Source organism: Topomyia yanbarensis, chromosome 3 (genome assembly GCF_030247195.1).
Source record: "Topomyia yanbarensis strain Yona2022 chromosome 3, ASM3024719v1, whole genome shotgun sequence".
Classification (NCBI taxonomy): domain Eukaryota; kingdom Metazoa; phylum Arthropoda; class Insecta; order Diptera; family Culicidae; genus Topomyia; species Topomyia yanbarensis.
The window spans coordinates 399649932-399676522 of record NC_080672.1 but is presented as its reverse complement, the minus strand read 5'-3'; the positions used below and the strand labels follow the sequence as shown (position 1 = coordinate 399676522).

At 35.8% G+C, this 26591-nt stretch overlaps 2 protein-coding genes across 7 annotated transcripts in view; both read left to right on the top strand.

The window, feature by feature from the left end:
* LOC131693720 (NADH-ubiquinone oxidoreductase 49 kDa subunit-like) overlaps positions 1-26591 on the top strand; it is a 366118-nt gene that overhangs the window by 176924 nt on the left and 162603 nt on the right. The gene's annotated exons all lie outside the window — the stretch shown is intronic.
* The window catches only part of LOC131693718 (rap guanine nucleotide exchange factor 4-like), a 352448-nt gene that overhangs the window by 238103 nt on the left and 87754 nt on the right, over positions 1-26591 (top strand). For 5 of the 6 annotated variants that reach the window (XM_058981798.1, XM_058981803.1, XM_058981802.1 and 2 more), the window contains 3 exons: positions 707-852; positions 22397-22541; positions 22947-23123. In XM_058981798.1, the coding sequence (XP_058837781.1) occupies positions 707-852; positions 22397-22541; positions 22947-23123 (468 nt within the window). The remainder of the gene's footprint in view (positions 1-706; positions 853-22396; positions 22542-22946; positions 23124-26591) is intronic. The other variant, XM_058981800.1, reaches the window with a different exon arrangement.

The window sequence follows — 26591 nt, the reverse complement described above, 5'->3', positions numbered from 1 at the left end:
TTCTTAGGAAGCTTGATGATGAGAATTGAACGACGTTGCTTTGACCAAGAAGGATGACAGGTTTAAATGAATAGTTGGAAGACTTGATTCTCGGGAAATCTGTAGAACAATGGGTACATTTTGCATTACTGAAACAGGATGATGCTAGGACTGTGCCTGTAAACTTACCATTACAGTTGCCGAAAGTTTTTTCATATATGTATAACATCATTATTCTAACTCAATTCAATGCCCATACTAAGCCTGAATTCATTATTGTTAAGCAACGAGCTGACCATAACCTCACGCGAACCAGTTTTCCATTTCACATCGTTCACATTCAGAATAATTTCCGTTACAACAAGTATACTGCAAAACTATAGTTGATGGACTTGTCCCAGTTACAAACTTTATTAATTAATGAATCAACGTACCAAACTCGCCTAAAACAACAGCACCTGTTCAGTGCTCATGCGGTTTGATCCAGACTCGTCCACAAGTTGGACCGTCAGTTATACACAAAACCGAAAACCCCGTCACACACACACACGTACACACATAAACACACTCCTGCGGACAGCGCACCCATCGTGACGAATGGGGGCCCGGCACTGATTTGCAATTCAAATTGTTGACGCTTTTTTCTATTTTCCACTTTCATTTCCGGTTTCACTGTGCACTGTTTGGATGGCTGGCTGGTTGGCTGCCTGTCTCGGTGCCATCACAGATCCCACGAGCGAACCCACGAAGAACTGGAACTGGTATACGAGGAGTTGCTGCACATCGCCGCTCTGTCCCATCTGTCGACGTCCATCAAGCGGGAGCTGGCTTCGATCATCGTATTCGAAGCGCACGCACATGCCGGAACTGTGTGTAAGTAAAATACGTGATGGACCTTTTTGTTGGTTGCCCCATTTTCACCCACCCTAGATCCGCGGATTCACACCCAATGAGTGAGGATTCGCCTCAACTGGCGTGCACTACAGCAGGGTGACTAATTACCGATGGTGTTAATTCAAGACCGCCGTAGACTGTATGCTCCATTAAGCGCAAAAAGGGTGTTGATTGTTGAACTTTGAACGGTTGTCGCATTAAATTTAAACATAGCTTACATGGGTTTTCGTTATGTTCAATGTGGGCAACGGTGGAGCAAGGCTGTTGAATCTAGAGACTCCCTCACCAAACACATGACGAAGCTATTTCGCGATAAAATACCTCACCAGATGTGACGCGGAACGTTATTTAATTTTCACATGCCATTTTGCACATGACACTCATTGGCATTTGATAATCTCTTTAGCCGTCGATTTCTGTCGCAACCGGGAAAATTTATCGATTTTCATATACTGCTGCTGCTGCAGATACATGAAAATGGAATTTATGACAAATGGAGCACATTTCTATACCTGGCAGAACGATTTTTAAAGCAATGACTTTAATTCTTTTACACAAATATTATGAAATCCGAGAATACTTTGCATACCTTTCATGCGATTGGTGAATAAAAATATATTCAATTTTTACTGATGATTCAATTACTGCATCCAACGAGTTTTAATGTTTCAAAATCCATTCTATGCAGCACATCCCAATATCTATAGTCTTGTAAGAAATCACATTGTGCGAATCGCCATAGTTCGTAATTTGTCATTGAGTTTGTCAATTCTAAGATTATTTTTTTGAGAACAATTCTGAAGATTTCTCTCTTTTGTATATTTGACACGACTCAATGCGTTAGCATAACCGAGCCGTTGGTCTTTTGTGATTTTCACAGCATTCAAAAAATAGCCTTAAAAATGCTTGTCTATCGGATCATGTTGACGCAGCTTGCAGGAATCATTCCAGGGTACGTGACTAATGTTCACTAAATATATGTAATACATTGATTTTATTTGCCTTGGACTATCAGGTAGGAGAGGAAAAGATTTGTCAGACGCATTCTCACCACACGAATACCGTTGCGTAATCCTGGCAAGAAGTTCCTTTGCGGTATTCACTTCTCCGTATTTGTATTGTATTGTTTGATAGTACGAGCATTAGTACGCGGTACCAGGCCATGTAGTTTCACTACAATATGGTCATTGTCTATACATACTGGGAAGTAGTATAAAAAGTCATTACATTCGACGAAGTGTTTCAAGTTCTTTTTCAAATGATTCTGCTTGACTGTTTTGGAACATAATCTGTACCTCACGACGTACATGGTGGAATCATGTCCATCTTTAATAATTGCTCCACTTCGCAAGTCGAAGAACTTACCGAACATTTCAAAAAGCAACACAGTTGACCGCATCGGGTGATGAACCAGTTTTGTCACTCATTTCGCTTCCAAACAGAGTAAGTTGAGAAACCAGGATTTCTAGAATTATAAAGTTTCCAGATAATATTTAATGAATTTAGAAGATCTCGAAAATTTTAGAGCATTTTAAAATCTTGCAGCGTATTTTCAGACTACCTCAAATGGCACTGGAACGTTTCAAAAATTTGATGATATTTATCTATAATATTCAGTTAACTTGGGAAGGTTTTAAAAGATTTCAGATTTTTTTTTACCATTTCCGAAAATTTTACAAGATTTAAAGATCTCCAAAATATTTAAATTATTGCAGCAGATTTCGGAAAATTTCTGAAGACTTAGGGACCATCCATAAATTACGTAACGCAAAAATTTCTTAAAATTGACTCCCCCTCCCCCCATATAACAAATTGTCACAAATTTTTTTCATCCCATCCCCTATTACGTAACAAATTCCATGAAAAAATGGCCCCTTAAGAAAACATTGAAAATTTTGGAAGGTTTAAGAGAATATCAGAAAATTTCGAATGATTTCAGAGGCTTACAATAATGATATCTGTTTCTCGAAGACTTCAGATGATTTAACAAAATCGATGGTTTCAGAGTTTTTGAAAAAAAAAATCAGATTTCGGAATATTTCCGAAGAATTCGGAAGATTTTAGAAGATTTCAGGGAATTCTTGTAAGAAAACTTTAAGAAATGGCCGGAACATTCAGAAAAAATCATAAGTTAATAGAAAGTTTCAGTTGATTTCAGAAGATTTCGAAAGATTACGAGAAATTCCAGATAATTTCAGAAGATTTCGAAAAAATTCAGAAAATTTCAACGTATTTCGAAAAATTCAGAAGATTTTGAAAGATTTCAGGAGACTTTTACATAATTTCAGAAAACTTCAGAAGACTAGATGATTCTCGAAAATTTCAAAAAGTTTTTGAGAACATTACATAATTTCAGAAGATTTTATAAGATTTCAGCATACTTCAGAATATTTTTAAAGCATTTCAAAAGACTTCATAAAATTTTAGAAGATTTCAGAAAATGCCCAGAATTTCAGAAGATTAAAAAAGTCATGTAATTTCAGAAAAATTTAAGAAGTTTTAAAAGATTTCAGAAGATTTCAGAAGATTTCAGAAATACTCAGATGATTTCAGAAATATTCAAAACTTCAAAAGTTTTGAAGAAATTTCAAAATATTTCAGAGATTTCATAAAATTTCAGAAGATTTCAGAAGATTTTAAAAAAATCATAAGTTTTGAGGAGATTTCAAAATATTTTTGGAGATTTCAAAATATTTTTGGAGATTTCAAAAGATTTCAGAAGAATTCAGAGGATTTCGAAAGATTTCAGGATATTTTAGAAGATTTCAGAATATTTCAGAAGATTTCAGAAGACCAGCAGATTTCCTAAGATTTCCAAAGATATTGGAAAATTTCATAAGATTTCAATAAATTTCAGAAGTTTTGAGGTGATTTCAAAGGATTTTGGAAGATTTCAAAAGGTTTTAGAAGATTTCAAAGGATTTCAAAGATTTCAATACATTTCAGAAGTTTTGAGGAGATTTCAAAAGATTTTGGGAGATTTCAGATGATTTCCTAAGATTTCAGAAGATTTCTGAAGTTTGCAGAAGATTTCAGAGGATTCCAATAAATTTCAGAAGTTTTGAGGAGATTTCAAAATATTTTTGGGGATTTCAAAAGATTTAAAAACAATTAGAAGATTTGATGAGATTTCAAAGGATTTTGGAAGATTTCAGAAGATTTCACAAGATTTTAGAAGATATCAGAAAATTTCCTAAGATTTCAGAAGTTTTTAGAAGATTTCAATAAATTTCAAAAGTTGTGAGGATATTTCAAAGGATTTTAGAAAATTTCAGAAGATTTGACAAGATTTCAGAAGATACCAGAAAATTTCGTAAGTTTTCAGAAGATTTCAATAAATTGCAGACGTTTTGAGGAGATTTCAAACGATTTTGGAAGATTTCAGAAGATTTCAGAAGATTTCAAACGATTTTGAAAGATTTCAGAATATTTCAGAAGATTTCAGAAGATTTCAGAAGATTTCAGAAGATTTCAGAAGATTTCAGAAGATTTCAGAAGATTTCAGAAGATTTCAGAAGATTTCAGAAGATTTCAGAAGATTTCAGAAGATTTCAGAAGATTTCAGAAGATTTCAGAAGATTTCAGAAGATTTCAGAAGATTTCAGAAGATTTCAGAAGATTTCAGAAGATTTCAGAAGATTTCAGAAGATTTCAGAAGATTTCAGAAGATTTCAGAAGATTTCAGAAGATTTCAGAAGATTTCAGAAGATTTCAGAAGATTTCAGAAGATTTCAGAAGATTTCAGAAGATTTCAGAAGATTTCAGAAGATTTCAGAAGATTTCAGAAGATTTCAGAAGATTTCAGAAGATTTCAGAAGATTTCAGAAGATTTCAGAAGATTTCAGAAGATTTCAGAAGATTTCAGAAGATTTCAGAAGATTTCAGAAGATTTCAGAAGATTTCAGAAGATTTCAGAAGATTTCAGAGGATTTCAGAAGATTTCAGAAGATTTCAGAGGATTTCAGAGGATTTCAGAAGATTTCAGAAGATTTCAGAAGATTTCAGAAGATTTCAGAAGATTTCAGAAGATTTCAGAAGATTTCAGAAGATTTCACAAGATTTCACAAGATTTCAGAAGTTTTCAATAAATTTCAGGCGATTTCAAAGGATATTGGAAGGTTTTAGAAGATTTCAGATGATTTCAGAAGATTTTGGAAGATTTCAGTACATTTCAGAAGATTTCAGAAGATTTCAGAAGATTTCAGAAGATTTCAGAAGATTTCAGAAGATTTCAGAAGATTTCAGAAGATTTCAGAAGATTTCAGAAGATTTCAGAAGATTTCAGAAGATTTCAGAAGATTTCAGAAGATTTCAGAAGATTTCAGAAGATTTCAGAAGATTTCAGAGGATTTCAGAAGATTTCAGAAGATTTCAGAGGATTTCAGAGGATTTCAGAAGATTTCAGAAGATTTCAGAAGATTTCAGAAGATTTCAGAAGATTTCAGAAGATTTCAGAAGATTTCAGAAGATTTCAGAAGATTTCAGAATATTTCAGAAGATTTCGGAAGATTTCAGAAGATTTCAGAAGATTTCAGAAGATTTCAGAAGATTTCAGAAGATTTCAGAAGATTTCAGAAGATTTCAGAAGATTTCAGAAGATTTCAGAAGATTTCAGAAGATTTCAGAAGATTTCGGAAGATTTCAGAAGATTTCAGAAGATTTCAGAAGATTTCAGAAGATTTCAGATGATTTCAGAAGATTTTGGAAGATTTCAGTACATTTCAGAAGATTTCAGAAGATTTCAGAAGATTTCAGAAGATTTCAGAAGATTTCAGAAGATTTCAGAAGATTTCAGAAGATTTCAGAAGATTTCAGAAGATTTCAGAAGATTTCAGAAGATTTCAGAAGATTTCAGAAGATTGCAGAAGATTTCAGAAGATTTCAGAAGATTTCAGAAGATTTCAGAAGATTTCAGAGGATTTCAGAAGATTTCAGAAGATTTCAGAGGATTTCAGAGGATTTCAGAAGATTTCAGAAGATTTCAGAAGATTTCAGAAGATTTCAGAAGATTTCAGAAGATTTCAGAAGATTTCAGAAGATTTCAGAAGATTTCACAAGATTTCACAAGATTTCACAAGATTTCAGAAGTTTTCAATAAATTTCAGAAGTTTTGAGGCGATTTCAAAGGATTTTGGAAGATTTTAGAAGATTTCATAAGATTTCAGAAGATTTCATAAGTTTTCAGAAGAATTCAGAGGATTTCAAAGATTTCAATAAATTTCAGAAGTTTTGAGGAGATCTTACAAGATTTCCTAAGATTTCAAAAGATTTTTGAAGTTTGCAGAAGATTTCAGAAGATTTCAGAAGTTTTGAGGTGATTTCAAAATATATTTGGATTTCAAAAGATTTTTAAAAAATTTAGAAGCTTTGATGAGATTTCAAAAGATTTTGGAAGATTACACAAGATTTCTGAAGATGTCAGAAAATTTCCTCAGATTTCAGAAGTTTTCAGAATATTTCAAAAAATTGCAGAAGTTTTGAGGAGAGTTCAAAGGATTTTGGAAGATTTCAGAAGATTTCACAAGATTTCTGAAGATACCAGAAAATTTCCTAAGATTCCAGAAATTTTCAGAAGATTTCAATAAATTACAGACGTTTTGAGGAGATTTCAAAAAATTTTGGAAGATTTCAGAAGATTTCAGAAGATTTCAGAAGATTTCAGAAGATTTCACAAGATTTCACAAGATTTCAGAAGATTTCAGAAGATTTCAGAAGATTTCAGAAGATTTCAGAAGATTTCAGAAGATTTCAGAAGATTTCAGAAGATTTCAGAAGATTTCTGAAGATTTCAGAAGATTTCAGAAGATTTCAGAAGATTTCAGAAGATTTCAGAAGATTTCAGAAGATTTCAGAAGATTTCAGAAGATTTCAGAAGATTTCAGAAGATTTCAGAAGATTTCAGAAGATTTCAGAAGATTTCAGAAGATTTCAGAAGATTTCAGAAGATTTCAGAAGATTTCAGAAGATTTCAGAAGATTTCAGAAGATTTCAGAAGATTTCAGAAGATTTCAGAAGATTTCAGAAGATTTCAGAAGATTTCAGAAGATTTCAGAAGATTTCAGAAGATTTCAGAAGAATTCAGAAAATTTCAGAAGATTTCAAGAAATTTTGAGGAGTTTTGAGTTTTGAGGAGATTTCAAAAGATTTTGGGAGAATTCAAAGAATATCAGAATATTTCAGAAAAAAATCAGAAGATCTCAAAAGATTTCAAATGATTTCAGAATATTTCAAATAGTTTCAGAAGATTGGACGAGGTTTCAAAAGATTTTGGGAGATTTCAGAAGATTTCAGAAGATTTCAGAAGATTTCAGAAGATTTCAGAAGATTTCAGAAGATTTCAGAAGATTTCAGAAGATTTCAGAAGATTTCAGAAGATTTCAGAAAATTTCAGAAGATTTCAGAATATTTCAGAAGATTTCAGAAGATTTCAGAAGATTTCAGAAGATTTCAGACGATTTCAGAAGATTTCAGAAGATTTCAGAAGATTTCAGAAATATTCAGAAGATTTCAGAAGATAACAGAAAACTTCAGAAGATTTCAGAAGTTTTGAAGAAATTTCAAAATATTTCAGAGATTTCATTTTCTTTTGAGGAGATTTCAAAATATTTTTGTACATTTCAAAATATTTCAGTAGATTTCAGAAGATTTCAGAAGATTTCGGAAGATTTCAGGAGATTTCAGAATATTTCAGAAGATTGCAGAAGACTTCAGCAGATTTTCTAAGATTTCCGAAGATTTTAGAAGTTTTAATAAGATTTCAGAAGATTTCAATAAATTTCAGAAGTTTTGAGGTGATTTCAAAGGATTTTGGAAGATTTCAGAAGATTTTAAAATATTTCACAAGATTCCAGAAGATTTCATAAATTTTTAGAAGATTTCAGAGGATTTCAAAGATTTCAATAAATTTCAGAAGTTTTGAGGAGATTTCAAAAGATTTTGGAAGATTTCAGAAAATTTGCTAAGATTTCAGAAGATTTCTGAAGTTTGCAGAAGATTTCAATAAATTTCAGAGATTTTGAAGAGATTTCAAAATATTTTCCGAGATTTCAAAAGATTTTAAATTTTTTTAGAACTTTGATGAGATTTTAAAGGATTTTGGAAGATTTCAGAAGTTTTCAGAAGATTTCAATAAATTTTAAGATTTTTGAGGAGATTTCAAAGGATTTTGGAAGAATTCAGAAGATTTCACAAGATTTCAGAAGATTTTAGAAGATTTCAGAAGATTTCAGAAGATTTCAGAGAATTTCAGAAGATTTCAGAAGATTTCCTAAGATTTCAGAAGATTTCAGAAGATTTCAGAAGATTTCAGAAGATTTCAGAAGATTTCAATAAATTGCAAAAGTTTTGAAGAGATTTCAAAATATTTTTGGAAATTTAAAAAGATTTCAGAAGATTTCAAAAAATTTTAGAAGCTTTGATGAGATTTCGAAAAATTTAAGGAGATTTCAGAAGAGTTCAGAAGATTTCAGAGAATTTCAGAAGAATATTTGAGAAGATTTCAGTATATTTCAGAAAAAAATCAGAAGATCTCAAAAGATTTCAGATGATTTCAAAAGATTTCAGGATATTTCAAAAAGTTTCAGAAGTTTGGATGAGGTTTCAAAAGATTTTGGGAGATTTCAGAAGATTTCAGAGAATTTTAGAAGATTTCTGAAAATTTCACAACATTTCCTAAGATTTCAGAAGTTTGCAGAGGATTTCAAAAGATTTCAATAAATTTCAAAGTTTTGAGGAGATTTTAAAAGATTTTGTGAGAATTCAGAAGATTTGAGAAGATTTCAGAAGATTTCAAAAAAAATTCAGATTGCTTCGAAACATTTCAGGAGATTTCAAAAAGTTTCAGGTTTTTGGGAGATTTCAGAAGATTTCAGAGAATTTCAGCAGATTTCAGAAGATTTCAGAAGATTTCAGAAGATTTCAGAAGATTTCAGAAGATTTCAGAAGATTTCAGAAGATTTCAGAAGATTTCAGAAGATTTCAGAAGATTTCAGAAGATTTCAGATGATTTCAGAAGATTTCAGAAGTTTTCAAAAGAGTTCAGTAAATTAAAAAAAAACCAGAAGGTTTCAGAATATTACAGAAAATTTCAGACTACTTTTGATGATTCTCGAAGATTTCTGAGGATATTAGCGGATGATGGAGACGATTATTGAATTATTATAAAATTTCAGAAGATTTTGAATCATGCTAAAAGATCTCAGGAGATTTCAGAAAATTTCAGAAGACTTTAGAAGACAAAGTATTTCCGAAGAATTTCTGATGAATAAGAAAATTCCCAAAGATTTTAAAAGATTTCAAAGAATTTCAGGAGATTCTAGAAAATTTCATCAAATTCGTAAAGATTTCAGACTTTTTGAATAAAAATCAATGTATTACGTATAGAAAAAGTTTTCAATAGATTCCACTGTTTTCAGAAGATTAAAAAGGGCCTAGTATTTCAGAACATTTTAAAAGTATTCCGATAATTTCAAAATACCTTGGAAGGCTTCAAAAAATTTCAAAGGAATTCAGAAGTTTTCGAAAAGTTTCATGAGATTGCAGAAATTTTTAAAAAATTAAATTAGATTTTAAATGATTTAAAAAGTTCCCAACAAACAGAATATACACTATGCCATATTTCTCCGTAGTGGAAAAAGTAGTTAAAAACGATTTTTTTTCTCCACTACGGAGAAAGCTGTTTTAAATCACATTTTGCGCGTCAAAGCGCACAACCTATAACTAAATAAGTTATAAAATTTGCGTTCTGATCAGAATGTGACACAAACTTAGTGACAGCAGAGGAAATTATTCTCCACAAAGGAGAGATTTGAATTCATTAATTCTCATCAGCTTAATCATCACTTCCTTTTCTTACGATACATCAGAACTAGAGGTTTACTCAGCAACCCAAACAGTATTTTCGTTCTTTTGCAGCTAGCGTCAATCCAGCGCTAGCTTAGTCCTGTTACTAAGTTAGTATGGGATTCTGATGAGATGAAGTGGAAACGCAAATTTCCTAAATGATTTAATCAGAAAATTCCCAAAAATTCAGATTTTAAATGTTGTCGTGATTACGACTAACCTTTCAGACACATTTTCAAAATTTCGAAGAAAACAGAAGTGATAGCTTATCGACGTTAGTAACAATTTTGAGTTCCTAGGAGACCTAACCGAATATTGGGAAATCATATAAGTCCCGCATGTACCTATTTGCTTCATTCGTTCCTCGCTAGTCGCACGAGAAGCAAGTCGATAAACCTTCAGACGGTGCAGCTAAAAGGAGGCACTCTGGATTTCTTTTACCCATATATAGTTTCGCATGTAATTTTTGATAATATTTGCAGGATGTGCTATATTACGATGATGCTTTTATTTTGTCTAATATCTCCTGTTTGCAAACTTTTCTATTTTATTATTTTTTCATTAATTCTAATTTTTGTTTAAATCTAATTTGTCCATTTTTTTATTTTTCTAATTTTTCCATTTTTTAAATTGCACTTTTTTTCCTGATTCATAAAATGTTGGTTATTTTAATTTGAAATTTCTTTTTTTAGTTTTTATTGTTAGCATATCTATTTATTTTGATTTGGCTCGATTTCGCAATTATTTCTTATTACTCTTTATATTTTTAAATTTATAGCTATTTTAATTCTTTTATTTTTCCTACTTTTTCCACATTTTTCTCTTATTATAATTTGCTCCTCGTTTATGCTTTCTTAGTTTAGTTTTATTCTGCAATTTCTAATTTTTCTATTTATGTTTTCATAAATTTTCCAAATTCTTTTAGTTTTCCAAATGTTTCAATATTTCTATTTTCTTAATTTTTTCTGAATATTCCAATGTTTCATTTTTTTTGCCTTTCTCAATATAGGTATTGTAATTGCTTTGAAAACCGACTTTTTAACGGAGACCCGGAGGGCCGAGTGACATATACCATTCGATTCAGCTTGTCGAGTTCGGCAAATGTCTGTGTGTATGTATGTGTGTATGTGCGTCTGTGTGTGTACGTGAACACAATCTCACACACTTTGCTCAGAGATGGCTGAACCGATTTTCACAAACTTTGTCTCCAATGAAAGGTACAATAGGCTGCTATAGAATTTCTAATGGATCCGACTTCCGGTTCCGGAATTACAGGGTGATGAGTGCGATCACGCAGAAAATGTCGATTTTAATAAATTATGCAATGGGTGTATAAAGGTTAATTTTTTTCCAAAATGTGGCCACATCTGCTTGGATTTTTTTATTTCTATTATAGAGGTTTTAACCTTAAGGTCATTCGCCTCTTCGGGTTAGAAAAATTTCTCATGAAAAATTTCTAATCCTATGTGCGGGGTCGGGATTGGGCTTGGATTTGTAGTACTAGATCACTAACAGCCATTCAAAGTTTCTTTGGCCACACTGGCCACCATCATCGGTCCCGGAAGCCCCGACGGAAGTATCCAAATTCTAAATAACAGTCACATCGGTTTCTCGAAGATGGCTTGACCGATTCAACCAGACTCAGTGTCAAATGAAAGGTGTTTTATCCCCGTAAATGGCTAATAAATTTCATCCCGATCCGACTTCCGGTTACGGAGTTACGGGTTGTGGCGGGCGGTCACAAAGCAAATTCCGATTCAAACCGATACACCGCCGAAAGCAAAAAAGGTAAAAATTTCGCTATAATGCCTCTCAAACAACTTAAATTTGCAGTTCTAGGTCACTGACAGCCAACCGAACTTTCGTTGACTACATTGACTACCATAGACGGTTCCGGAAGTGACCGGGAAAAGCGGCCATCTTTCAAAATTAACAAACTTACATCAGTTTCTCGGAAATGGTTGGGCTGATTTTCACAAACTTAGTCCCAAATGATAGCTATATTATCACCACAGATGTCTATAAAATATAAACCGTTTTTATGGTTCCGGATATATAGACTGAACCGTCCGGTCACGTATGAAATTCCCAACCTCTTTTTTTTCGTCTGCCTTATTCCGCTACGAGGCCAAACACCGACGCCAGAGAGATGACAACTCCTACTATCGGGACAAGATATCGACCCATCAACTCATGGACCGGGGACCAACGGCTTTACTTCCCTCCCGAAGGTAGACGTGACCTCAGAATTTTCTCAGCTCTGAACATTCTCAACGACCTCGACTGGGATTGAACCCAGACCAACTGGGGTGAGTGGAGGTCTCGCTTACCACCCAACCATCGGCGCCGTCACCGAAAGGGGTCAAGAAACACTAAACCTATTTTGATCAAGATAGGTGCTTCTTCTGCAGTGCTAGAAGATGTTCAATTTTTACCTTGCAATTCTTCTAGAATATCTACGAAACTACAGTTGTGTTCCAAATATAGTCAAAACAGTCTAAATTGATCAGTTTATTCAGTTTTCAATAATATTCCAATACAACGAAGATATATCAAAATTTCATTTTTTTTAATTCGTTTATTTGGCACGGCTCAAGGCGTTAGCTTCACGGAGCCGTGGGTCTTTTATATATTTACATGATGTAAACAACAAAAATAATAAACAATTAATGCTAAGATCGATCCCGTACGCGCGACTTGCCATTGCGCGCGGAGATCCTTTTTCGTGTCGGGGAAATATTTGCATCTACGTCAACTACATCATGGGGGTCATTTGTATCTCTGTCGTCTTCGCACATGTCCGGGTCATCATCGGGGTTACTGCCTTGATGTTCTCGATCAGGTGTTGTTCTTAACTTCTTTCCCTTTCGGGTCACGAGCGTGAACCCTCCGTCATTGCTAGTAGCTCCCTCATTGCTGGAATTAGCTGTTGAGTTTGTGGTACTTGACGCGGCATTCGCAGTTGTCATTATTGCTTGAACAGCAGCCACAAATTTGGCAACCGTTTGTGGCTTAGGGAATGATATTGGAGACTGAGTGTTGGTATTTCTTTCTGTAGATGAGCTTTTCTTAGCGGTTTCTGGGCAGGGTTATCCGTAATGTGCCGTTTGTTCACATAACTGGCACGTGTTAGTTTGTCCTTGATATGTACATAGAGTTCGCTGTATAATGGTATCACCCCCTTCTGTTGTGTACTGCAGGGTAAGGTAGGAGGGAATGGGTTGGTCCACCCGCATTCTCACCACAAAAACACCATTTGAAATACCTGGAAAGTATTCTACGAAATGGATTCCACTTCTCCGAAATACGACATGAATCTTTTAATGGCCACTTTGCAAGTACGTGATGCCAAACCATGTAATTTAACTTCCACGTTTCCGTTATCCATATACACAGGGATCTTAATTTTTGCGGGGTCACAATCCATAACATGTTTCAAGTTGTTTTGCGAAATGAATCTTTTTTCCTGGGCAAATTTGTTGAACGTTATCAGCACCGCGTGTCTGACGTGCTCCAACTGGATGAAACTTACGTCTGAAACCCGAAGCTGCATTTTTTCCTTCAGCAAATGTTCCACATCACCAATACTAGGTTTTATGCGGAAAGATCGGAAGTCAACGGCCACCGTGTTAGCCCGAAGAATCACATTTTACTGTCGAGACTCAGTCATCTTGATAGAATAATAGTAACGGTTCCTTTTGTTCTTCAGACAAAGCACACAAGAAAAAAGCAACTGCTTGCGCTGACTTGGATAACAGCAGAGAGCAAACTGGTATTGTGACTGATCCCTTTGGTGGTTGAGAATTGACTGAAAATTTCATTTTTGACTATTCACCAAAACTGTCCCTGCGGCACCCAATTAGACAAATTGCAATAACTTCAGTTCTACGGACACTACTTGTAACTTGTAACTATCTTAGCCTTACTTGTTTTCATGAACAAATCTTACCTAAATTGAAAGTTATTGTTGTTTTAAAACGTTTTTCGTTTATAAACATGATCGGCATGAAGGGTTAAGCATGCCAAACATCTGTACCATTCTTTTCGTTTCTATATCTCTCAGCAAATAAGATACACCACACAGACAATCAATTTAACCATGCTACAATCCGCCTTTCATGAACTTTTGCCAGAAGAGAACGCGAAATATGTCGTTCTAAAATTAAAATGTACAAGCTCGAGATAACTTAGGCTGTCTCGCGAACCACCAAAATATATTGGGCTACTAAACCCATATATTGGTTTATAATAGTTTTATTAACTATATTGCATACCATAATAGTTTTATTATGGTATGCAATATAGTTCAAGGTCCCCCCCACTATGCGGCGCCAGAGAGTACGCCAGGCCTACTGTATTTCGACTGAACTATTATCAGGACGGTGCCTTCGGTATAGTTGCACAAGAGATAAAAACCTACGAAGTGGTACACTAAATAGTTTAAGTTTCTTCCACTATGCAGCGCTAGCGAACATGCATATTTATGATTAAAAAAAATACATGTTCACTAGTGCCTCCTAATGGAAGAATCCCATACTATTCGATACCATCTCAAAGGTTATGATCTCGGATGCAACTTTGCCGAATGCAGCGATCCGCTGAAATCAGGAAATTGAGATACATTGGGTCAAGCAACTGATATGGTCACTAGCGCCAACTAGTGACAGTATTCTGAAATATTCGGTTTAACCCCTCAGGGGTTTTATTTGCTTAGCAGCTTCGTCGAAGACACAGACTTTCCAAAAAAAAACAAGATTTTGAGATAGAGTAAGATGAATAAAAAACATACACACTGGCGCTACCTAGCGGCAGAGTTTTATTTCAAGCTAATCGATCTTCCACAAGTTAGCTTGTGATCTCCTGAACAAGTATGCCGATGAAAGTAACCCTCTATACGATCGAGATCACGAGATATGTTGAACAGAATGTAGTTTTGTCGAACTTCCTAAATATATTCCTATATTTATTGACCTGGTTTTAACAAACAATTTGAAATTTTAAAAGATTTTTTGGTCGCTGTAAAATATTTATTTCGAGGATTGGTTGATTATCCTTGGCGAAAATGAAAAAAAAATCAACCAATCCACGAAATTAATTCGAGATTTTATTGTTGCACTTGAGATATGACAGTGTACAAAAAATATTATATTTTGCTCAGAGCATATTATCTGAGGAATACATTGATAAATGTCATTGCAACAAAATGATAATAAAAAATCTCAAAGTGTTGTACCAAGTACAACAGCGCGAGTGCTGGAGGGTTTACAATCCGACAATAAATTTCTCCCTGATCAACAACACGCAAACAGATTTTACCACTTCAATAGAAATATGTTCAAATGGCTTTATGTACCGAGAACAAAACATGCTCGAAACAACTTATTTCGTGGACGTATCTTTCAAAATTATGAGTCTTATTAAAGTTTTCATCCCCGTAAGCAGTCAGATCCGGATATCGCCCACCACGGATTTGGGTCCGGCAACGATGAAAACACCAATCGGCAAAGTTGAATGAGTGTGGCGGCAACAAAAAACAATGTCCTTTCTTAATGGTTGAATGACCGCCAAAGGCTCTGTGTTACTGCTGGTGTTGGATACATAAATTACCCGCCGGACGCTGTAAGATTAAGGAAAAGCCATTTTCGGTTGTTGCGATGAGTTTGTATTTAAAAATGGAAACACGTGTCTGTCTACGGTGTGACAAAGAAGCGGTCCTTTTTTTTCGTCTGGTGACGGATGACCGTCGTCGACCGGTGGTGGTGTTTTTTGTGGCTTGAAAATTACACTAACATAATTAGGCTAAAATGGTGGCTCTAACCATGTGATGTATCTTGATGTTCCAATTATTCATAAGAAATTTACGGCTGGTGACGATCCGATAATTATTTTTATTATGTTGATACTAACCGGCTTATGAAGGTCGTTTGGGTAGAAACCAGCACCTAGGCAAGCAATTATCCTTCATGACACAGTCTGCTACCAACTTAGCTTTTGTTGACCATCCCCATCCTTCATTTTCGAGCCAAGAAAATACGAGGATTTTTTATTCGTCGTCTGGAGTGATGAGTTATGATATTTTAATCTAATTGGAATGTTCTTTGAACTTATATTGAGGATAATTTTTAAGCAAAATTCATTGCCCAGAAAAGGTAACCTGCCGCTTCGTTCAGCTTCTTTTTGCACTTTGTGAGATGTTGAAATTTTATTTGAAAGCCAATTAATTATTTTATTTTATACCTTTCTCGGGTCTACAGATACTGCCTATAGACGAAATTTACCAGCAAATAGTCAATCGTGAGAGCGATGCAATTTCATTTCGATAGCAGCGCGTTTTAATAGATTTATACAAGTTTTGGCATGTAAAACATAATATTGGTCCTTCTTTGATCTAAAACTCGGCTGAACAAGTTGGGGAATTGTGTTCGACGCACATTCCTACATTTTCATGAATGTAAGCTCAAGTGAATTGTGTCACAACTTTGATGTGCATCTTACGAGACGTAAATATTTTAAGAGTGTGTGTCAGGTAGATTCCCGGACAAAAGTTTTATCTGGCCACAGTACGGGGTGATGTTCTCAACAAATTGAGAATAGTATTTCTCCGGTAGATAAATCCGGAAACTGATGATTAGGCAAGGTATTTGCAGCAGATGCTTCAAAACCAAGCAAAATTATCCCGAGAAACACTATGTTTTTTATATACTATTTTCTATTTGATTATATTGTTTTGTTTGCATTACATTTCTAATTTAGTATATTGGGTGTTCAGCCACAAGTGGTGACTTTTCATCCCTATTGTTTACATGATTCAGTTAATTATTATTAAGATATAATATGCTTTCCCAGTTAAGTATTTTTTTCAGTAGGATGTTTTAAACCAACTTGTCTTGTGAATAAGGAGCTAAACAAATCTTATAAACTAACTTATAAACTATAAAGAGAGCTAATCGTTGCAATTGAAGATTGCAACGATTTTTGTTGCAAGTTGCTTATAATACTGTTCGTCATAATCTCTAATGTTTCTATGTTTGCAAGTCTGTGCAACTCATTTGTGCTAAACCAGGGAGGACGCTTCAAAATCATTTTCAGAATTTTATTCTGAATCCTTTGAAGCGTTTTCTTCCTGGTAGCACTACAACTTGCCCAGATTGGCACTGCATATAGCATTGCCAGTCTAAATATTTGTTTATAAATTAATAGTTTGTTCTTTAGGCAGAGCCTAGAATTCCTATTTATGTTTGGATTTCTTCAATGTGATCCTTAAAAGTGAGTTTTTTTATCGTAAATCAAACCCAAGTATTTAACTTGATATGACCACGTTAAATTCAAACCATTAAATTTAATAATATGGTTATTATTTGGTTTAAGGGAAGAAACTCTTGGCTTATGCGGAAGCACAATCAATTGTGTTTTTGCCGCATTAGTGGAAATTTTCCATTTTTTTCAGGTAATCATTGAAAATATTCAAGCTTCGTTGCAGTCGACTGCAGATAATACGAAGACTCCTACCAGTGGCTGAGATGCTAGTATCTTCACAGAAAAGTGACTTTTCACAGCCTGTAGGTTAAAGTGACAGAAAAAAAATGACCCCCATCGGCCCACCCCTGAGTCGATTCCTAGTCCCACCAGGAGTGTCTGCTCCAAATTTGAGCCAAATCGAACAAGTCTAGCTACCGGACCAACGTGCTTGAAGTTTGTATGGGATTTTTCGACAATTTACATGGAGAAAACCCTCTTGCTCACATTTTCGCCGCTAGGTGGCACTGTATACATCAGATTATCACCAAAAGTGAAACTTAAGAAGCTAATTTTATTATCTACAACTTTGTTGAAGACTGCAAAGCGATCCGACTCGAATAGGAAAAGTTATTAAACTTTTAACGAAGTGATGTCTGAGTCAGTTTTGCATGGGGCCTAGCAGTGCATGGTAGTGTATCAGTACTAGGTTCTAACAAACTAAACATTTTTGTGGATTAATGGTTAGATTTAGCTGAATAATATGTTCGGAAGAATTGCAGTACATAATACGAGCTATGTTTTGGTTAGAAAATTTTAGTTCAATCTGTGACCGCATAGATGGCGCCATCACTAACTTTTCAACGGAGAGAGCTAGAATATCAAAATGTTTGGAAGAATTACTGAAAAATTCTTGTTCTACAACTTTGTAGAAGACACCTAATTTCTATCTCTCCCCGTTGAAAAGTTAGTGTTGGCGCCATCTATGCGGTCACAGGTGGAACTAAAATTTTCTAACCAAAACATAACTCGTATTATGTACTGCAATTCTTCCGAACATACTATTGAGCTAAATCTAACCGTTTTTCCACAAAAATGTTTAGTTTGTTAGAACCTAGTACTGATACACTACCATGCACTGCTAGGCCCCATGCAAAACTGACTCAGACATCACTTCGTTAAAAGTTTAATAACTTTTCCTATTCGAGTCGGATCGCTTTGCAGTCTTCAACAAAGTTGTAGATAATAAAATTAGCTTCCTGAGTTTCACTTTTGGTGATAATCTGATGTATACAGTGCCACCTAGCGGCGAAAATGTGAGCAAGAGGGTTTTCTCCATGTAAATTGTCGAAAAATCCCATACAAACTTCAAGCACGTTGGTCCGGTAGCTAGACTTGTTCGATTTGGCTCAAATTTGGAGCAGACACTCCTGGTGGGACTAGGAATCGACTCAGGGGTGGGCCGATTGTGTTTTCAAAAATTCATTATTTTTCTGGGCAGTCTACTGTAGGTAGATTTGGAAGATCATAGGTAAAAATATTGTATAGGATTGGTGCGACGCTTGATCCTTGAGGGACACCTGCTTTAACGGGTGGCTTATTAGATTTACAGTTCTGATAAGAAACCTGTAGGGTACGGTTAGTAAGATAATTTTAAATTATCTTTATTATGTAAATTGGAAAATTGAAATCCCACATTTTGGCAATTAATCCTTTGTGCCAAACACTGTCGAAAGCTTTTTCGATGCCTAGAAGAGCAACTCCAGTGTAATAGCCCTCTGAGATATTTGCCTTTATCATGTTAGTTACTCTCACTAGTTGATGAGTAGTTGAATGTCCAATACGAAATCCAAACTGCTCAGGAAGAAAAATAGAATTCTCATTGATATGTGACATCATTCTAGTTAGGATGATTTTTTCAAATAATTTACTAATAGAAGAGAGTAAACTGATTGGTCGATAGCTAGATGCTTCTGCTGGGTTTTTATCTGGCTTCAAAATAGGAATAACCTTGGCATTTTTCTAACTTTCAGGGAATCAGAATATATTGGCTCATATGGCACGTTCCCCGTACATAGTACTTTCAGGGATGTATGCTAATTCAAAACATTTATTGAATAGTATCTCGTGGTGATTTCAGGAAGGTTTTTAAGAAGAATGTTGAAAATTCCATCATAACCTGGAGCTTTCATATTTTTTAACTTTTTCATGAAGAATTTGATCTCATCATAGTTTGTTTCAACAATATCGTCTAGAGACAATACTTGATTTGAAACGTTTTCATGTTTTTGTAAGACTTCGGTTTCAATAGGACTCACAACGTTGAGATTAAAATTATGGACGCTTTCAAACCGCTGAGCAAGTTTTTGAGCTTTTTCTTCGTTTGTAAGAAGTATGTGGTCATCTTCCTTCAAGGCTGGAATTGGTTTCTGAGGTTTCTTAAGAACCTTAGAAAGTTTCCAGAAAGTATTAGAATTTAGCTTGATTTGTTTAACCTCTTTCGCGAAATTTTCATTTCTTAAGAGTGTGAATCTATGCTTAATTTCTTTTTGTAGATCCTGATAGATACATTTCATAGCAGGATCACGAGAACGTTGATATTGACGTCTTCGAACATTCTTCAAGCGAATCAGAAGTTGAAGATCGTCGTCAATAATAGGAGTATTACATTTTTTCTGTGTTGTTGGTACTGATAAATTTCTAGCATCAACTATAGAATCACTTAAATTTTGTAATGCCGTATGTCAATGTCAGCTTTATTTTGTAAATCAAGGTCATGATTAAAATTATTCTCAATAAAAGTTGTGTACCTTTCCCAATTCGCTTTATGATAATTGAACATTGAGCTAATGGGATTGGAAACAGCTTCTTGAGAAAGTGAAAAAGTTACTGGAAGATGATCAGAATCAAAGTCAGCATGTGTAATCAATTCGCTACAAAGGTGACTTTGATCTATCAAAACCAAATCAATTGTTGATGGATTCCTTACAGACGAATAGCACGTAGGACCATTCGGGAACAAAATTGAATAATAACCAGCAGAGCAATCATTAAAAGGTAGTTTACCGTTGGAATTGCTTTGAGCATTATTCCAGGCTCGGTGTTTGGCGTTAAAATCACCGATTATGAAGAATTTCGACCGATTTCTTGTAAGTTTTTGTAAGTCTCCTTTCAAGAAATTAATTTGCTCGCCAGTGCACTGAAAAGGCAAATAGGCTGCAGCAATTAAAATGATACCAAGATCAGTTCGATACCCAAACTCTCGACCACCTTGGTGTCAAAAGACGGCATAACGGAATGTTTGATCCTGCGATTAATCGTTATTGCGATTCCTCCGCCGAATCCAACAATTCAATCAAATCGATGAATAACAAAATTAGAATTACTCTTCAATTTAATATTTGGTTTTAAAAAAGTTTCGGTCACAACGGCTATATGCACATTATGTATCCTCAAAAAGCTGAAAAATTCGTCTTCGCACGTTTTTAATGAACGAGCATTCCAATTTAATAAATTTAAATGATTATTTAAAGTCATTGTTGAACTTTATTTTCATTACAATTTTGGTCGCAAATTCCCAACCCGCTTGAGAAGTTTCAAACATGGAGGTAGAATTTAACATGGCAATCATCATAGGTAACATAGAGTCTTGCAAGTATTTTAATTTTTCTTTCGTTACGCTACCTAGATCCATTGGACTAAAGGAAGCGTTGGATGCAAACGAGTTTGTAGGCGTAGTAACGGTAGCCGTTATTTTGGCCTTGTTACCTGCCACTGAAGCATAAGATGACACACCATTGTAGGATGGTGTGACGGAGGTAGAAGAAGTTTTAATCTATTTTGAATCGGATTAACACGTTTGGACGAGTTTTCTTGAAGTGTACCTGAAGAAATAGGTACATTTTTTATTTGTTGTTTTTGTTGTCTAGAACGAGAATATATATTTTTTTTCTCGAACAGGACAATCCCATAAATTCGATTTATGATTTTCGCTACAATTAGCGCATTTGAAACTTTTTGTGTTTTTTTTTCACCGGACAAGTATCTTTCGTGTGCGATTTATCACCATAGATCACACATTTGGAATGACATTTTTTTGTGCAATGCACAAAGCCTTGGCATCTACGACACTGGGTCGTCAGATTTTGAATTCTGCCCCCATGTCGTCTATAATGTTCCCACTTTACTCGCATGTGGACCATAAAACGTGCTTTTCCAAATACTTTGAAATTATTAACCTCATTACGGTTAAAATGTATTAAATAACGCTCCTGGATAATTCCAGAGCGTATTGGCGTGTTATCGCCGCTAGCCTTGCTCTTCATAAGAATAACTTGTGAAGGAGAAAAGCCAAGTAAATTTTTCAATTCGTTGGATATTTCATCCAAACTTTGACCTTGTGGTAGCCCTTTCAAGACAGCCTTGAATGGTCTATCTGTCTTGAAATCATATGAATAAAATTGATATAACTTCTTCGTAAGATACTAGAGTAGCCGTTTGTGGCCAATCAATTCTTCCGCTGTAACTCGACATTCTCCTCTTCGGCCAATCTGAAAAGAGACTTTCACGTCCGGAAGGAACGTCAAAAGCTCAGTTCGAAAGGCTTTGAAGTCGGAGATCATCACTGTTATAGGCGGAGGTGATTGCGTTTTCTTCTCATTGATATTATGTGCAATGCGAGGAAATTTAGAAATTTCATCAGCTTCACATTCGGATAAAACATCGAATTAGTTGCTGCAGTCAATTGAATTTTCGGGTGGAAAAGATACCCTTTTTCGTTTAGCTTTAATTTTTGGCACACGGCCTTTCTAGGAGGACCCAGGCATGTTGGAAGAATCAAATATTTCTTTAGGCTGAATTGCTCTTGAAAAATGTTTTAGTCTTGAAAAAGACTGGTTGAGTAGAAAAAGTAGGTAGTCTTGAGAAAGACTAATTGTCGAAAAAATATAGGTAGTCTTGAGAAAGACTGATCGAGCGAAGATATAGGTAGCCTTGAGAAGTTGCTGTTGAAAAACTATAGGTAAACCAGGAGCTATCAAGATTTGTGACCGGTTCGAACGAAGGTTCAAGCCGGTATAAAACACTATGTTTTATGTATCCAAATGGTAAGCTCAACAAAATACAAAGATTTGCCAAGGTGTCAAAGTGTAACGCTATATATTTACGCATTGGCATCAGTTTTAATTGGTCGATTATGGTATTTATGTTGCCGGATTATGGAACCACAATTGCAGATTTTTCCAAAAAACCTCTCACCCAGCCATGAGGCAACGTGATTCATAAATCTGTCCTCGAACCATCCAAAGTCAACTAAAAAAATAAAAATTTAATCACGGTACAGAACCGTACATACTGTGCATTTTCCACGGCTGATGCAATTGATGGATGATCGAATCGACTATTCACTACAACATTCGCTTATCTCATTTCCTTGTCTCGTTCACAGTATTCAACCAAGGTGACGAAGGACGCTCCTGGTACATCCTGCTCAAAGGTTCAGTGGATGTCGTTATACACGGTAAAGGAACGGTAGCGACGCTCAAGGAAGGAGACGATTTCGGCAAATTGGCACTTATCAACGATGCTCCCAGGTAAGTAAACGTACCACGGTACTGGTGGATACGGAAGAGTAGTAAAAATGCAAAAAAAAAAATTGGAAAAGTTTCCGGTCGTGAAGTGAATGACGGGGAAAGGTGTGAGTGGAAGAAGGTAGCGTTCACCTTATTGAATGAAGGCGTCGCCAAACTTTGAAAAAATAGCTGGCTAAAAAGTTTAATACATTTTCACTAATTATCAGGTAGCTACTTCCTTATCCTAATTGGTAGTAATATTCAATTAATTTCTGAGGGGATATTAACTGGTAATTTTGAAACTACTGAACACTGGTTTGAGTTAATTAATATGTGTTTAAAGATTAAGGCTGCTGTATATAAAATACTAACCCTAATACTGTAATTGCTTTCATTACCCGCCAATCACGTGATCCGCCAATCCAGGGCGGCGACAATCGTGCTCAAAGAGAACAACTGCCTGATGCTGCGTGTGGATAAGGAACACTTCAACCGTATCCTGCGGGACGTCGAGGCCAACACACTGCGGTTGCAGGAGCACGGCAAGGACGTACTAATCTTGGAACGGGTCGCGAAACAGCGAGGACACTCGGCAGCTTTCAAGTAGGCTTTTTTCTGAAGAAACAGTTCGCCAGTTCGAAATGATTTCATTTAGTTTTTTGTAATTTTTCCCTATCACTTTATTATTTTCATGCATGCCACCAGTTGCACTTTCAGTAAAATAAACATTAATTTCAGCTTGGCTTCCATAACAATTACCATACAATTTTAATACTATCAACACTCGCAAAGCACGCCAGGGCACTCTGCGTGTCGCTTGTTTTCATATCATTAAATTTAATCATAATTGCCTCTCTTAACCACTTCCGACTGCAGCGAGAAAAGTTTTCAAACGCCCAACCATTTTACAGCGAGCCGCTGAAAAGACGAGGAAATTTAACAAGGAAGTTGTTGTCGACTCTGTAAGTTTGGTTGGCTGCCAGGTGAAATGAAAAAAAAAAATCCTGCTACCGCCGAGTTCAGCCTATCGAAATAATACCCCTTTCAACCCTTTCAACCAGAACCACCAGTGTACATACTTAGTTAGTTGTAAATCCGGTCCCAAGGGCGGAGGTCGCATGAAAGCGGATTATAAAGCGATGACGAAGGATGAGCGAACAGCACTCGCGAACAATTTGAATAATTGGTACACGAGGCGGATCTTCTCGGCCGGAAGGACAATGGCATTTGTTTGATTTGTTTTTCGGAAAGGTTCACTTCGACACCGGTCAAGGGCTTTCCATTCAATAGGGGAAGACCGCTATTAGGAAATTAAATACACTCTTAGGCTACGATCTGTTTTTCGTTTGTACCTTCGGAGAAAATGCCCTATCCCATGGGAAGTTTGTCGAATTGGACAGGAGAAATACGTAATGTCAATCTAATTAGCATCGATTGTTCTTGTGTAGCTTTCCCAATTAAATTTTACTTGGTTTAAAAACTGCGTTCGGTGAAGCTGCAGTTTCTATTATTCCAAACAGTTTGCAATAGCAATTCTGTGTAAAATGGCTATTTTTAAGATCCCGTTTCTGTGGTTGTGCAGGTGGTGAAGTGCATTGGTTTTGCTTTTTGGAGCAGCAAATTCATTTCATTTCGCACTTCTCTTCGGAAAAGCCATTCCAGTGCACTCCACTGTCCTGTCGAATGACCATCGGAAATCAATTCGAACACCGGAGCATCACTGTGATGTTTGGCATCACTGTTGAACTAAGCCGCGCCCATCAACAGAGTTGAATATTTTTATTATGTTTCGATTGTTTCACCAGTTGTTATGGGTCTACTTATCAGCATTTGAGGGATGATGATGTTTCAACCCTAGTGAAAGGTTTTCTGGTGAATACAACCAAGAATAGTTCGTCAAGTTCTTAAGGGCAAGGATGGCACATCTCCATGCTATATAATATTTAAAATCGGTGTTCGCAAATCATATACGAAAAAGGCCCTCGATAAATACACCTGGCCAGAAAACATCTACTTTCTAATGGCCAATTATCAGGATTGCTGCAGAAAAGAATTCATCTGGTGGTGGTCTGTAGCTCAACGCTATTCCGAAAAAAAAACTCGCCTTTCTAATTGAGAGACAGAAAATAAAAGTCGCAAGGACAGAACATGTTTCGCAAAACCCGTTTCAAACATATTAGAATATAAAAATCGGAAATAAACTTCAAGCATAAAAATAGGACAGGACTCCTTCTGATTAAGAATCGCTTAAAATGTTCTCACCCGTAAAACTCATAAGGTTGAACCATCAGTATAAAATCCGGTTAAAAATAAATAAATCGTGCGCAAAAGCATCCGTATATCGTGATGTTCAAGATTAAACGTCGGCTAAAAGCCTTCTTACTTTGTAAGAATCGGAAATTTTTTTCTGTGGTTTTTATATTTTTTATATTTTTTGGTCCGGCTCTGACAAAGGAGAGTCCCTGTTCGATTTTTATACTTGAAGCTTGTGTTCGGTTATTATATTCTAATATATTTGAAGCGAGTTTTACGGGTTTTTTTTATATTCTAATATATTTGAAGCGGGTTTTACGCAGCATATTCTGTCCTTGGAATTACCTGTCGAATACTTCTGTGTCAGGTAATTCCAAAGAGGCTATATGTCCTTCCAAAGCAATTCATGATTCTGCACATCCTCAAAACAAGTCTCAATTGCAGTCTGATGACAAACGCAACTCGTTTGATTCTGCCATCATTTCAAACCTGCCTGACAAACAACTCCAATGTTAAAGTGGAAAGTCTGCATGCTAATCGATTGGAATTTCACCCTCCTGACCCGGTCGTGCTCTCTGATGACTTTAACCAACTAAATGAAGGTTATTTGTCGCTGCCATCACCGGAACGCTTGTTAAACAGTGCTATGAAAGCCACCGAGGGCTCTGACGGAGTCGCGCTACCAACGACCAGCTTGGTCATGCCGATTCTGCGTTCGATTGGTCGTGAAGGGGTCTTCCGAACTTCCTTCTCAGGCGAATGTTTTGCTTTAAATGACAATCCGCTCCCCGCAAACCTCTTGGTTAATAGTATGTCGTCACGTACAACTCCTGATTTCCTGTCCGTCTACTATCAGAACGTTGGTGGAATGGTGGTGGCCATTGGTGCACTCAATTGGCGTGAGATGCTGGTTTAGATCAGGTAGTTGCGGCATTCTATGACGACATATATGAGATTCTTCGTCGCAATGTTTCTAAAAATTGTGTCGGCAGATAAGCAGATTATAAGTTTCCGTGGTGGAACGCCGAGCTTGATCGTCTACGCAACGTACTACGAAAACAACGAAAGCGATATTTACGTTATAGAACCGACGACAACAAAACTTTTCTTCGTCAAACTGAACTGCAATATGAAACAACCCGGAGCAGTGCATTTGATGAATATCTGAACCAAATTCAAGTGCTGCCTTCGAAATAATCCCTCGACATTCTGGACATTTATGAATAGTAAAAAAATCGTTCCGGATGTATACCAGAAAATGTCTATCTTCGAGACAAAAATTCACAGTCCACAACCGAGTCGGTGAATTTTTTTGCAGATCACTTCCGAGAATGGAAATGGAAAGAAGCGTCTATAGTTCCTATTTAGGGTTCGCAGTACCGACCCTTTTTGGCGAGAGCCGGTACTACGGTACCGAAGCGGTGGTACCGGTAAAGTACCGGTACTCGAGTATGTTTTTAAAAAATTCGAAAAAAGTTTCAAAGTAAAATGAAATGCTGAAACTGATGACCTTATTCTCAGATAATTGATTCGTGCTGATCAAAAAACATGTTTATTGCTTTTAATTGCTTCGGCATAGCATGACTCATTTCAGCAGAAGATATTTTTCGTATCACCTTCTTTTTCGAAATCTTGGCCACCTTGAAATCAATAACTGCTAAGCGGTGCGACTTTCGTCGACTTCACAGATTGTAAATGTAAGAAACCCTATTAACTACAGTAAAACAAAGCGAGAATGGCAGTAAATCCGAGCAGGTTGCTCGCATTTCCCCTCTTGCTTTTCTGTAAATTGGTTTCGACCTTTATGTCGTTTGCCTA